We start from the raw sequence: 14,931 nt of genomic DNA, 5'->3' as shown, positions 1-14,931 counted from the left end.
TTCTGGAAAGCAGTTTGGCAATATATATTAAAATCATGAATATGTTCTTATGTTTTCAATATGCAATTTTAGGGACTTTATCTTATGGGAAATAATCCACCATGTGGGCAAAGCTTTATGCATAGAGATACTCACTATAACCCAATTAATAACAGAAATAAAATGCCAAATATTTAAATTATGTATGAATAGAGAAGTAGTTTTCTTGTAGTAGGTGCATGAACTGTATGAATATCATGTAAATAATTAAAATTATGTGCTCAAGGAATTTTAATGACATGGGACCATATTTATGATATAGGAGGCTATGTAAAAAGAACAGGATGAAAATTTTTATATGTTGTAATTCTTAATATGTAAAACAATTCCATAAAATTGGATGGGAGGAAATAGGCCAAAATGCTTTATACCTGAAGCATTTTCTATGATTTGTACATGTGACTTTTTATATGCAGAAATACCAATAAATATTATTTTAAAAACCCCACATTTCAGTGGGAACTAAATGCTCCTGTGATTGTTCTATAAACCAGTAAGTCCTATTATGGAATGTTCTGGCAAATCAGCACTTACATATATAAAACCATAATATCCATTCAAATTTTTGTTAAATAATCTGTCAGATGGGTATGTTTTAGTGCAATGGAGCAATTGTCTCGGCTGCTTTTCTTTAGAAAAGCTTTTCTTAACTTTTTAACATAACTGATTAAGGCCTGTCCTTGGTCTGTGCATAGCAAATCTGGTGAAGTAGTAGACATGGCTTTCATTTGGCAATAGTTTTACAAGAAGTGATTTTAATTGAGTAAATAGAAAGCGTAAGCTTGGATTTATGATTGGACCAATATTTCTTAAAATGTAGTGCTGGGATCCCTTGCAACAGAGTCATCTCTGAAAATTGTTTAAAATGTAGATTTCTTAGCCTACTAAATCAAATCTGAGGATGGATACTGGGAAGATGTATTTTTTTTAATTTTTAAAAAAAAGTTTATTTATTTTTGAGAGAGAGAGAGAGACATAGTGTAAGCAGGGGAGAGGCAGAGAGAGAGGGAGACACAGAATCTGAAGCGGGCTCTAGGCACTGAGCTGTCAGCCCAGAGCCCAGTGCAGTGCTCAAACCCAGGAGCTGTGAGATCATGACCTGAGCTGAAGTCGGAGGCTCAACTGACTGAGCCACCCAGGTGTCCCTGGGAAGTTGTATTTTTAAAGATATGCCCTAAGTAATTCTCCTGAGATTCTCTAAGAACCACCAGTTAAGGTAGAAATGTTTGAGATTTAGAAATTCTAACCTTGTCTGCTCCAATGCTTCTTATGTAGAATGAGATCTTTTCTCAACAGCTTGGATCCAAAATACTGAGAATTTGGCCTAGCAGTAAGTCAGAATTAGGGGATGGGGTCTCTCTACTGTTCTGTTGCAATCTTATTAGAGAGCTTTAGATTTGGAATTCTTTGAGACCATAAGCAAGTGGTCAGTCACCTTGCTGGGAATAGTAATAGGGTGACTGAATAGGTAATTTGTGGTCTGGATCCTATGAAAGTGTCCTTTGGATGAAATGCTTGCCTAAATCATTATAGAGTGTACAGTTCTTTTTTTTTTTTTTTCCACGTTTATTTATTTTTGGGACAGAGAGAGACAGAGCATGAACGGGGGAGGGGCAGAGAGAGAGGGAGACACAGAATCGGAAACAGGCTCCAGGCTCTGAGCCATCAGCCCAGAGCCCGACGCGGGGCTCGAACTCCCGGGCCGCGTGATCGTGACCTGGCTGAAGTTGGACGCTTAACCGACTGCGCCACCCAGGCGCCCCCTAGAGTGTACAGCTCTTAATGAAACAGGCCTCCAGGGAGAGTGGTCATACCCTAGAGGATAAGAGCAGAGCCAGACACACCTGTCACTTACTATGTGCCAGGATGAATTAAACAACTCAAAATCTTAGATTCTTCTCTCATAAAATGGAACTACTAGTAGTGCCAGCTGAATCATGAAAAGTTGTGTGCCAGTCGTTGAGCACAGGGCCTGGCATGAAGTAAGCACTCATAAACGCCTACAGTGATGACTTCACAAGAATTCAACTATGTAAGCTTGAGAGGTCAGGCTTTTCCAGTTGATTTTTTCCCAAGTTTTCTAGCTTTTCCAGTTGATTTTTCAAAGACCATCTTAGTTATCAGAAAAGCCCGGGGATTTGGGGCACCTGGGTAGCTCAGTCCGTTAAGCATCCGACTTCAGCTCAGGTCATGATCTCTCAGTCCATGAGTCTGAGTCCCACGTTGGGCTCTGTGCTGACAGCACAGATCCTGGAGTCTGCCTCGGATTATGTGTTTCCCTCTCTCTCTGCCCCTCCCTCATTCATGCTCTGTCTCTGTCTCTGTCTCTGTCTTTAAAAAATAAACATTAAAAAAGAAAAGAAAAGCCTGGGGATTTGAATAATCCCAATTCTTGGAGGGCAGGGGCTCTAAGGTTACCTCTAGTTCTTCATCTGAGGTAGATTTTTGATATCTGTTGTTTTCATGGAATATCCAATACTTATGTCACTTACTGAAATCTGCTGTCTGGGTTGGGTATGACTGAACGGAATTATGTGAATTATCACTTGCAGAGTGACTTTTTTTTGTATACATTCTCTAGTTACTAAGAAAATCAAAGGTCATTTCCAAACACACACACACACACACACACACACACACACACACAATACACACAGCCTTAACCCTGGCCACCTTTGTAATACTTCTGGGTGCCACATTGTTTCAAGCTGTTTTAGGTTCTAATAGACATCTCTGGCTTTATGATGGTTGCTACCATGAAGCACACTTACATCACCCTTTTCTTGCCTTATTGGTTAATATTCCCTGAGTAAAAGTATTTGTTACACTTTTCCTTAATTTAAACTTACATTTGTCAAGTGATAGGCATCTCTAGTGGCTTCTTAACTTTAGGAAAATACCAACACCCCTCCCGGAAATACCACTAAATCAGGCTGAGACAATTACCAGGAGCAATCCTTTAGATTATCCAGTTGCATAACACACTTCTTGAATAAATGACATAACCTAATTTAGGATACATCACCAAATTCAAGTCAGAGAGTATCCTTTGCCAGTCAATAAGAGTGCGGGTCACTGGAAGATCTCTTCGTAGAATTTTTCTCAGGGCTTCGCTCGATAACTCCTGTAATTCTTCGAAGACTGCAACTTGAAATATATTCTCTTGCTCTTCCACAAGCCTCGCAAAACTTAAAGCCAGTTGAGCTTGGTTAACTATTTCCAAGCTTTCTTTTAGGTCCTTGGAGATTTCAATATGAAGGTTGACAGCCTTGAAGAAGTGAGCTTGCACAAAAATTCTTCCTGTTACTTGGGTTAGAAATGGATTGATTTGGAAAATCCATTTAGATTTCCAAAGGCCATTCCAGCAGTCTCTTGTTTCATAGCTGTGGTCCTCAATGCACGCTATCAAGAACTCCTTATTTTTCACGGTTTTTCTCAGCACGTTGCAATTTCCTTTTGGGTAGTGATCACTCACGTACAGTTTTAAGGCACACAGAACAACATTTCTCAGGTATTCTGTCTCATTCCGAATGATACCGTGACTTTGGATGTCTTTTAACTGGTTTTGAAGCAGGTCGAATTTGAAAGAAAGTTTGCTTTGATAGTCAAAAAATCGGTAGTCACCCATTACGTTGTGGTGAGACAAGAGTACTGGATTTCCATCGATAGAGAGTGGTACACAATATTTCTGGCAGTGTTGGTGGCCTGCACACTCACCTTGATGGTGCATAAGTTTTTCATCACGGATAAGCAGACAGAGATCATCAAAGGCATTTACAAATTCCCCTGGAGGAGCCTGTATCAACAGTCTGCGAATTACTCTTTCTTTCTCTTTCCTACTCAGAACGCTAAGTGACATACTTGGTTGCAGCAGAAGCAAAGCTTCTGAAATAAAGAGTGTTCAAAGGATGAGAAAACATTCCATGAGACACCTTTCCCATCAAGGTGTTAAACATTCAAGCTTAAGATTACTATGGCTAATCATGAAAGCAGGTTGTCTTGCAAGCTGAGTCTCCTGATGAAGTCATAAAGAACCTTTCTCTATGAAGTGTGGAACCTTTGATGATGTCACCATGGGTGTTCAGGCCAAAAGAAAAACATGACGGTCACCTGACAGCGTGGTACCCAGCCATTCAGCTGTATGTATTTTGGAGATTTTAAAAACTTAGCCTCCCAAACAGCCTTCTTCAAGAGCGGTGTGTCACTGTGGGCATTCTATGTTGTCAGGAATCTACAGAAGCAGCCTAGAGTTTCTAGAGAGGGTTTGGCAGCCCTTTGCACCTTTGGGGACCACAGTGGCTTTTATTTATCCTCGGGCCCTCAGAATATTCTCCCCAAACCCACTGGAAGCACATTATGCCCAAAAGTTTCAGGGGGGTTCAACAAAAGAGTAAAAATAAAACAAGATACGATGGCAGTTGACAGAAAAATGCCAAACAGCAGAGGATACTGCATTATAACCATTGAGGGTTTGAAGATTGTTAAAATGTAAGCAAGAAGCCAGAAACTTTCAAGGGCAGTGAAATGCAGGGACCACATCTGGCATGTGGATTCTATGGGATTTAATTGTGAGCTATCTCCAAAGAACAAAGGCGCAAACCACTCTGTATTTTCTGCTTTCTCTCTAGAAAAGGGTCAGAGGCAACAGCTGATGAATATCAAGAAATTCCTTTACTACAAAAGGGCAGAGTTGACTATATTTGAAACCTGTGACAATATGTAATGGGGAGAGACTACTAAGCAAGGAGAAGCATAACAACAGGTCATGAAAATATGGAGAACAAATATCCATTCAGAAGTCCTTTCTGTTCCTCTTTTCTCTTCTTCCTCTTAATTAATCCCCTTTACTTGATTCTCCTCTTTCTTTTTGAAGAGTCTGGAAGTTAAGCCTCTCTCATTTAAGTATAAACCTCTTCCTTCCATCCGTCCTAAGCTTTTCTGCATTTCCCTTACTTCCTGTCTTTTTCTTATGAGAACATGAGCTTTGCCATATTAAGTCATAGCCTTTATATGTGAGGGCTTTTCGTAAGTTTTAGCAGTCTGAAACTGAGTGGAATTTTGAACAATTTTCACAAGTACCTTTCATGATATTATAAGTTGTCATATTAATTCCCAAGTTCAGTTTTTCCAATTGAAGTGTCCTAATTTTTTTGTAGTTTGTCTGTATACAATAAGTAAGCTTGATTATTTTAATTTTCTATTCATACCAAATATACACTCAGCATGGCATTTTTAACCCTTTTTGGTGGTACTTAAAATGTTGCCTTTTTTTGGCACATGTAGCTGGACATCTGGCTAATGTCATGGTAATAATAATTATATCAAACATGGTAACTATTTATTGAACACTCAGTAGCAGAAACTGTGTTCAGTAATATATTGAGAACTTATGCCCCCACTTTCCCTAAATATTAATTTGCTCACCTTTCAGATGAGGAAAGTGAACTTGAGAGAGGTCAAGTGACAGGGAGATCTTGAAGCCCAGCTGTCCCCCAAGTCCATGTCTCAGGAAATAGACTGTATTTCCCAAATAATAACTTGATTCCTCAAATGTTTATTTTTATTCTGTTCCTGTAATTTTTATTGTGTTATGTATGCCCTCTCATACCTTCACTACAGAATAGTACCTACTTAATTTTGTTTTAACCATAATTTATCATAGAATTATTTTGTCGCTTAAGCAAAAGATAGACTATCCCTTAAAAATAAAAATAAAAATGTTAAATTGAAAAGAAATCAAATATTTCCTTAGGCATTTTAAGCACTTAATGATTTTCTGTGAGAATTTCCTTAACTTCTTTTTTTGTGCTTCATACATGGTTTTTGTCGATGATTCGGGATGAATTTAGAGGTGGAAAAATTAACCTAGAAAAAACTCACAAATTACTTGAAAAATTAGATATTCAGTGCAATTATGTTCATGTGAAATCTATTTTTAAGGTGAGATAATATCCACCCCTTGTCTGCCCCACCCTATGAAGGACTTAATCCAATATAGGGGAAATGTCAACAGCTACTTGGATGCTTTCTACAGAAAATACATATGAAAAATTAGTCTCTTGAGAATTAAAGCAATTAATTATGCTAAATATATTTACAATCAAGAAGGAGAGAATTTAGGTAGGAGATAAAATAAGTTAATGGTAAAATTTGAAATAATACCAGATTATTAATTTAGCATAATTAGCTGAAGATACAAGAATGTTCATGTAAGATTAGGATTGGTCATATGATTAGATCAAAATCACATAAATGAAGAAATGGTAAATGGATTAGATGTTAGTGATTTATAGAAGGAAAAAGAAATCTTGAGAAAAATGGTATTTTACTCACTTCAAAGTAGAAAATCATGCCAGAAGTTTTCTTTGTTTGAAGAACTAGTGGGGATGGAAACTGGATCAATTTTTTCACTAAAGGACAGAGGGAAAGATCATCAATAAGTAAGAAAAATCCAAGCACTCAGCTGAGTTTTGTGCTAGGAAATGGCAAATTTCTTGGCAAATCAAGTAAAAATACTGGATTGGCTACTTAAGTTAAGAAGATGGAAATCCTGAATATGATACTGTTTTCTGAAAGTGACTACCCAGATAACAGTCTGTGAAATTCTTACCATTAATACAAACTGGGAAACCTGTGTTACCTGCCTGTAAGCTAACCAGTTAGCCTGATATAATTTCATGGATGACGGCCGAGGCAGGCTTTTGGTTCAGAGAAAATAGCCTTGTTACAAAAATAGCCATTGCAAGGGTATCAGCATTTTGGTGCTATTTCTCCAAGTCTCAATTCCCAAAGAATGATGTGAAGAGGGCCAACTGACAGAAGCACATGCCCTGGGTTGTCTTATCAGAGAGGGACCTCAAGTTTAAGGAACCCAAATCTTTTATTACAAGAAGTAAGCCTGTCTGATCTTTGCCCTGGAGGGTGCCCTTATCATTATTATCATGCACAGTAAAGAAACCTGCTTTTTCCCCTCGAGGGAGATATTATCTTTTCATCATGCAAACATCCTTGAAAAGCTAGTTCTGAAGTAAGTGTTGGTGCCTCTGCTGGAAAACCTGCAGAGACACAGGAGACCATGGAGCAGCCCTATCAAGTACTTCTCTCAACAAGATTTAGCCCCCATGTTTACAAATCACAAAGAGGAGGTTCAAAAAAAAAAAAAGCTGCACTTCTCAAGAGACTGCAGTAAAAGACAAAAGTTTCAGATTGTTTTTTATGAATGCAAGTAGTCCGTGCTGCCATAAACTATCAGAATTTTAAGCAACTCATGTCTAATACTATACCTGAAGAACACAAGGTTTGTGAAAGATCTTCACAAATAGAACTTCCCCCCAGTGGTATCACTCAATGGGAGAACCAAATAAGTACTTTTTTGGTTTAATAAAATTCACGTTCAACACAACAGAGAGGTAATATATTAAATCTGTATCAAATGTGAAATGTGATCAATCTTATTCAGTGATTATCAGGTTGCTTTGCATTACCTGCAAAATGAAGATATGTGTCTGAGATGTACTTGAGTAAAGTGCATGCCCTATTAAAAAGTGTTATGTAAAATGTGCAACAGTTCTAACAGGTAAAGAAATAGGTCATTAATTGATATTAACAATTATTTAAACGTGAGAGGATGAAGGTCTAGTTTGTTTAGCAAAACCTTTCTGAAATGGCTATGAAAATAATTTTTATAATTGAGGGACAGAGATTGCTTAGAATTCTTTAAAAACCTCTTTAAAATGGCCTCAAATAATTTAAGCATAAATTGCATATAAACAAGGCTGATGATCATGACAAGAAATTGTTATCAAAATAATTCCCCTAGGCCCTTGAATAGATGATACTTTGTTGCCTTTGGCTACATTGCCATATATGTATTAAGAAATTAATTAAATAGAATGCTAGGGAAGGTGTATTGGCTAATGAAATTTTCTGGATAGATAAAAATTAAGCTTCTTAAACATTGGACTGTTTTGCTTCAACTTTTGTTGTTTATCTTTCCAAAATTCACGATACACCTTGTAGCCAGAGTAAATGCAATGAATCTTAAAGAATCTTATTTTGGTGACCAAAATCTTCCAGCTTCTCAGGGCTATTGTTATTGGCAAACTCAATGGGCGTGGAGATTCTTCACTCCATCAGATCTTCCCTGTTCAGTACTTGGCAAATCAGAAATTTCCCTAAGCAAATGTCTTAACCTGCAGAATGGGGAAACTAATATAGTTATCTTGCCAGATTGTGCTGAATAGTAAATATTATTTGTGAATGTATCTAGTATAAGGCTTGGAAAAAAGTAGGCACTCAATAAATATTATTTGAAGTATATCAATCATAACTGTTCAAAAAATATAGGAAGTTGCATTACATTTATTGATTTCTTAAGAAGCTGGCATAAATTCTGATGTGAATTTATTTTCTTATGGGTGAATATTTACTATGAAATTTAAGTAAAGAAGGTATACCTTTATGACCCTGGCAAAATATTCACATTTTCATTTTACAAAATCAATTCTTGAGCCATGACGTGGGGAGCAATTCTGTAAGATTTTGTTTTATCCCTTTATTAAAAAAAAACTTTATTGCTTTTACCATTGTCATTAATTTGTAGCATACAATATATTTTATAAGAAATATTCTGTGTCATTTCAACAGAATATTGCTAGTCTGAGATTACATTCTTGATTGTTAGTTGAGTATGAAATAGCATCCTTCTTAATTTTAAGAATTCATATTATTATAGGACTTACCTTAAGTTTTCAAATTCTCTAAGCAGTTAACAGCCATTATTAAATCTATAGGATGTCCATGGGACTCTGTTAGAAACTGTGGATTGTAAAAAATTAATAAAGTGCTCTCTCTCTCTCTCTCATCAGGAGGAAAAGAAATACAGAAATTACTATTTTATAAGTAGATAATAATAAATATCATAGTTAATAATTACAGGGAATCTGAGAAGACAGAGACTCAAACTTGGGCATCTATAACAGAGGCTGTGGTACAGAGAGCATTCTTATTGTCCCTCGAAGAATAAGAAGCAGTATATGTAGATAACAGTGTGAGAAGTACTTGATGAATAAAAGGTAACGATGTATGACTTGCACATAGGATGTATGCAAGGAAGTGATGAGGAGTGCTAGGTATGGCCAGATCACAAAAGTCCTGAGGTAGGCTACAGAGTTTGGATTTTTTTTTTATAGACGATGGGTAGCCATTGAACTTTTCTGAGGAGGGAAATAGTGCAAAGTTTAGGATATATCTGGTAGTAGTGTAGAGTGGTTTGAAAGTTAGAAGGTAGAGAGAGGAGGTAAAGTATTTCTCTGCTGTGTCTGCCCTACAAATCTGCAACTTGGGTCAATTCAGCTACATATTGTTTCGTTCCACCGCAAGTTTATGATTTCCTATTTTAGTTGGTCTGCCACAGTCTAAGCTTATTTTTAATCTTCTCTCAAAAATAAATAGCTCCATATCCTTTTCTCTTTTTAAAAAAAATTTTAATTATTTTTGAGAGAGAAAGAGACAGAGAGACAGAGCATGAGTGGGGAATGGGAAGAGAGAGGGAGACACAGTATCTGAAGCAGGCTCCAGGCTTTCAGCATAAAGCCTGATGCAGGGCTCCGAACTCACAAAGACTGAGATCATGACCCAAGCCAAAGTTGGACGCTTAACCAACTGAGCCACCCAGGCGCCCCACTCCATATCCTTTTCTAAAAGTTATATTCTCTCCTGTAGCAAATAAACTGAAAGACACCTTTACATTTCTTTCTCCATTTCCTCAATGATTCATTGCAATAAATTTTGCCTTCATACCTAACTTGAAAACCTCTATTTTTAAAATGGTAAATACAATGGTTAGGCTCTCTGTGCATTTTATTTATCCCTCTTTTCTTAAACTACTCCTATTCTCACTTCTATGACATCACTTTTTTTTTTTTGAAAATTTCTGAACTTTCCTTTTCCATCTGTCCTTAATTTTCTTTCTTTTTACTTTACATATAATTCCTGAACAATCTTATTAACTTTTTTTCCCAGTTTTATTGAGATGTAATTGACATACAACATTGTCTTAGTTTTAGGTGTACAACATGATTTGACATACATTGAATTGTATGTATATATTGAAAAGTGATTAACAAGTTTAGTAAACATCCATCAGCTCACATAGGTACAAATTTCTTTTTCTTGTTATTAGAACTTTGAAGATAACTCTTGTAGCAACTTTCAAATATGCAATATGGTATTACTAATTTAGTTACCAGGCTGTGTGTTACATCAGCAGAACATGTTATTATATATCCTACATCAGTGTTAGCTATGGTCATCATTTATATTTCATCCCTAGTACTTGTTTATCTTATAATTTCAAAATTGTACCTTTTGACCACTGTCACCCAGTTCTTCCACCCCACCACCCCTGCCTCAGGCAACCATCAGTCTGTTCTCTGTCTCTATTAGATCAGTTTGTTTAGATTCCACATATACATGAGATCATATAGTATTTGTCTTTCTTTGTCTGACTTACTTCACTACATAAGGGCCTCAAGCTTCATCCATGATGTCAAAATTTATAGAATTTCTTTCTTTTCTATGGAAGAATAATATCTTATTCACATTTTCTTTATCCATCTGTTGATAGACACTTAGGTTGCTTCCATGTCTTGGCTGTTGTAAATATGGCTCAAATAAACATGGAGGTACAGATACCTTTTCAAAATAGTGATTTTGTTTCCTTTCACTGAATATCAGGAAATGGAATTGTATGATATGGTAGTTCTATTTTTAATTTTTTGAGTAATCTTCATATTGTTTATAATCCTTATTTGAATTCTTTATTAGGCAAATTGCTTATCTCTGTTTCATTAAGATCTGTTCCTGGGGTTTTATCTTGTTCTTTTATTTGGAACAGATTTCTCTATTTCTTCTTTTTTTTTTTTACTGTCTGTGTTAGTTTCTGTGCATTAGATAGAACAGCCACCTCCACCAGCTTTGAAGGAGTGGCCTTGTTTAGAAGAAGAACCTTATTGTTCATCCCAGACTTAGCTTTTGTTTGTCTCTCAACCTTTGCAATTGTCCAAGCAGCCTGCTTTATTCTTAGTGGCTCCCAGTCACTGAGGGAGTGCCAAGACCCATCAGTGTTCCTAAGGGGAGGATCCCAGTCAGCACCTAGATGTGGGCTGATTAGATCCCTCAGGCAGTAGCTTATAAAGTATACAAATAGACCTCTTTCAGGGAAAGACTGGAAACAAATGTCTCTGTCATCTCCCTCTGCACCAAGCTCCTGAGGGACAACTAGACAAGGATTTTCTCTTTGTTTACCACAATTCTGCTGAACCTGTGAGCACCAACTTCTGAGTGGCAGCTGTAAAAGCTGGAGTGCCAGATATGTACACACACGTGTTTCAGGGAGATATTAGTGATCTGGAGGGAGATAGAGGGAAAGCAGAAAAATGGTACCTACTGGCTTCCCTGGTCTCTGGGGAAGACTGTAGGGCCCCAATACCTGTGTTAGATTAGAAGCATGACTCTCAGGCTATGGCTTTTAAGGTGACCAAGTAGGCCTCTTTCAAGGAAAAACTACATGTTAGTCTATACCTCCGTGCTAAGCTCTGGCGGGGACTAGCCACCAAGAGTCCTTGTGAGCTGTTAAGAACTCTTTACTATAGTTTCGTGGATCTTGTGGACACAAGCCCCAGTTGGCCTTCAGAACTAGGTATTTGTAGGACTTATCTCTCAGGTGGAAGTCTTAAAATTTGGGGTATTACAAGTTAGATCCAAACCCTTCACTCCTCAGGGAAAGCTGAGGGTTGTGTGTTCACTCTCAATTATATGTCATCCTGTTGGGGGTGATGTCTGTGGAGAGACTGTGTCTCAGCCTCTCCTACCCATTTTGATATAGAATTTTTTCTCATTTGCTCAATATATAGGCAAGTTAGTTCACTCAGCTAGTTTCCAGGTATCTTTCAGAGGGAATTGTCCCATATATAGCTGTATATTTGGTATGTCTTTGGAAAGAGGTGAGATCTGGACTTTCCTATGTCACCACCTTGTTGACTTTCAATGGCTTCCATTACTACTTTAACGGGAACAAAGCACAAATTTTCTATCCTGAACAACAAAACCATATACACGCTACTATTTGTTCATCGCCTGCCATATTCTAGGCCCTGTGTTAGGTTTTTGCATGCACTATTTTAACAAACATCCGAGGAAGTCGTTACTAGCCTCTTTTTACACATTAAGATATTGAGGTGAGGAATGTTGATATGGTTTAATATCATATAACTGTGGAGATTCATATCTGGATCTGTCTGCCTGCAAAATCCTTGTTTTTTCTCCAGTAATACATTAGTCCCCACTTCCCATCCCAATCGTCTACTAGTTGTCTTGGCTTAGATGAAGATACTTCAAATTTAATATGTTTAAGTAACCATCTTTCCCTTCAAAAGTGTCATCTTCTCTTTTCTTGGTGATGGAAGCACCATTCTTTCAGTTATCCAAGCCAGAAACCTGGGAGATTCCGGGACTCTTCCTTTTACCTTACCTCCACATCCAATTTTCAAATCTTTTAAGGTGTATTTTATTTCTACACAAAGTCAATTGGTCTCCAACTATTTGCTACTCAAGGCGTGCTCCTCAGACTAGCATTTCTGGCATCCCTTGGGAGCTTGTTAGAAATGTAGCATCAGACGTACTGAAGCTGACTGTGCATTTTAACAAGTCCCTTGGTGACTTATATGTCCATTAAAATTTGAATAGCCCTACGAACTGGTTCCTTGTTTTGAATCCTAGCATCTCCCCTCTTTATAGCTGCCATAGTAGTCTTTCTAAAACAAAATCTATATGATTTCCCTCATTAAAGCTCATCAGCAACTCACTGGTTGAGAATGAAGTCTGAGGGCCTCAGGGCCAAGGGCCCCTTGGATACAGTTTTGACTTCACCTTTATCTCTCTCACTGAAGCTTTACTAACATCCTCTCTAATAACCTGTTTTGTACTGTTACGTGTTTATTTACTCTATTCCCAACAATTAGAATAACCTTCTCCCCATTTTCAGGCAACTATCTTCCTTGTCATTGAAAGCTCATCTCCAGGATCACCTTTTCTATAAAGACTCTCTTTTTGTCTCCAAGAAGAATCACTGAACTTTCTTTGTCTGTTGTGTATAAAGTTTCTATTATAACACTTTCATACTGGCTTTCCTTTTCTAGAATATGAACGCCCAGAGGGCTCTGATAAGGTGTTGCCTTTACATCCTTATTACCCCATTTCATTTCTGCTTCAAATATTTAGTTAGGAAGAAAGGGAAGACAGAAGACAAAGTTGCTAAGCAGTTTCAAGTAGTATGTCAGGGGTGCCTAAGTGGCTTGGTGGGTTATGCGTCTGACTTGATTTTGGCTCAGGTCATGATCTCACAGCTTGTGAGATAGAGCCTCACATTGAGCTCTGCTCTGACAGTGCAGAGCCTGCTTGAGATTCTCTCTCTCCCTCTCTTTCTGCCCCTCCCCGGCTCACATGTGCTTGCTCGCTCTCTCTCTCTCTCTCTCTCTAAATAAATAAATAAATAAACTTTAACAAAATTAAAAAAAAAAGTTAATATGTCAGATCCTGTGATATATTTAGAATACTTTGTTTTTAGTGTAATTTTACAGACAAGTTTAAAACACCTCATCTTAATTTAAAAGTAAATTCTATGTTTTGATAGATCAACTTTCTTATATGGTTGTTTATTTTAAGAGACATCTCATCTTTTTACTAGCAAACTAAGCAGTGGAAACCGGGAACAACATGAAAAGCTTTGATTCTGTTCTCTGAAAGTATACTATCAGAATATCCATAGAATTATTTTAATTTTTAGCTTCATGTTTTCAACCATACGTTTAAACATACAGTCACTGATGTCCTATGCTAGGGTAGGCCCAGTACTAGGCATTGGGAATAAAAAGAATAAAATATCTATCTTCATGGCATTTATGATCTTAAGGTACGAGATATGTTTTTAAATTATACATAAACATTGAATGAGTTTTTTGATAAAGTTCTTTTTATAATGCCTTGTAAAAAAAAACACTTAATGAATATTTTTTTAAACAAAACTGGCTTCATTACTCTTATTTTATGCTGTACTTATAAATGATTAATATGTAACATTTCTAAAAGCTACAATATTCCCTGAAGTGGAGCCTGGCATTTTGCATATTTTCTATGATGTGTATTTAAAAATATCTTTTCTTATTCTTCCTAGGTTTAGGGATATATTAACTCCTTTATCCAATTAAATGCACATATTTCACCAGAATTACAACATTGTTTAGGTGATAGATCATATTCTGAATACCTCCAGCCAGGCACTCTTTTAGGTACCAAGAGTATAAGAAAAAAAATGGCAAACTTCCTATCCAAGGCAATTCTAGAAGGGATTTAGAAAAAAAAAGGCTTTCACTCCAGTGTAATAAACTCTATATAGAAGAAGATGCAGAGTCTTATAAAAACTGAGAGGCAGGGGGATATCTAATGTGGCCTGGGAGAAGACAGGGACTTTGGGAAGACTTCTAGAGTAAGACACTTTTTTCAATAGTCAGTAAAAATAAAAATAAATAAATAAATAAATAAATAAATAAATAAAATAAAATAAAAAAAAGAATGAGTAAAAATTAGTAGGTTAGGAAGTTAAAGAAGGGTATTCCAGACAGAAGAAACAGCCTATTCAGTAGCAAGAGAGCTTGTTATTTATGCTATAACTAATTCAGAGCGCCAAAAGTATGAGGTACAAGGAAGAAAGAAATGAGAGCAGTTGCCATTAGTGACATCTTAAAGGACCCTGGATGCCAGACAATGCAGTTTGGATTTTGTCTGGAAGACAAAAAAGAAATACTGAGCAATTTAAGAGGTAGTTGAAGGGAT

The 14,931-nt window shown here is 36.9% G+C and overlaps 2 protein-coding genes across 2 annotated transcripts in view; one reads left to right on the top strand and one right to left on the bottom strand.

The window, feature by feature from the left end:
* Window positions 1–2,998: 2,998 nt before the first annotated feature.
* CAPZA3 (capping actin protein of muscle Z-line subunit alpha 3) lies at window positions 2,999–3,898 on the bottom strand. The gene has a single exon (XM_047065098.1). The coding sequence runs from the start codon at window positions 3,896–3,898 to the stop codon at window positions 2,999–3,001; it is 900 nt and encodes a 299-aa protein (XP_046921054.1).
* A 1,952-nt stretch (window positions 3,899–5,850) lies between these two features.
* The window catches only part of PLCZ1 (phospholipase C zeta 1), a 44,174-nt gene continuing 35,093 nt past the window's right edge, over window positions 5,851–14,931 (top strand). Inside the window, exon 1 of the mRNA XM_047064872.1 lies at window positions 5,851–5,979. Within this exon, the coding sequence (XP_046920828.1) occupies window positions 5,869–5,979 (111 nt within the window). The 5' untranslated portion in view covers window positions 5,851–5,868. The remainder of the gene's footprint in view (window positions 5,980–14,931) is intronic.

This window comes from Lynx rufus, unplaced genomic scaffold, assembly GCF_022079265.1.
Source record: "Lynx rufus isolate CCGP_SWC_20201006 ecotype Redwood Valley unplaced genomic scaffold, mLynRuf1.p SCAF_7, whole genome shotgun sequence".
NCBI classification, from domain to species: Eukaryota; Metazoa; Chordata; class Mammalia; order Carnivora; family Felidae; genus Lynx; species Lynx rufus.
The sequence above is the reverse complement of the archived record's forward strand: the minus strand, read 5'-3'. Positions and strand labels throughout refer to the sequence as shown.

Coding starts and splice junctions, on each gene's coding strand:
- CAPZA3 (XM_047065098.1), bottom strand. CDS start 3,898: ATGTCACTTAGCGTTCTGAGTAGGAAAGAGAAAGAAAGAGTAATTCGC.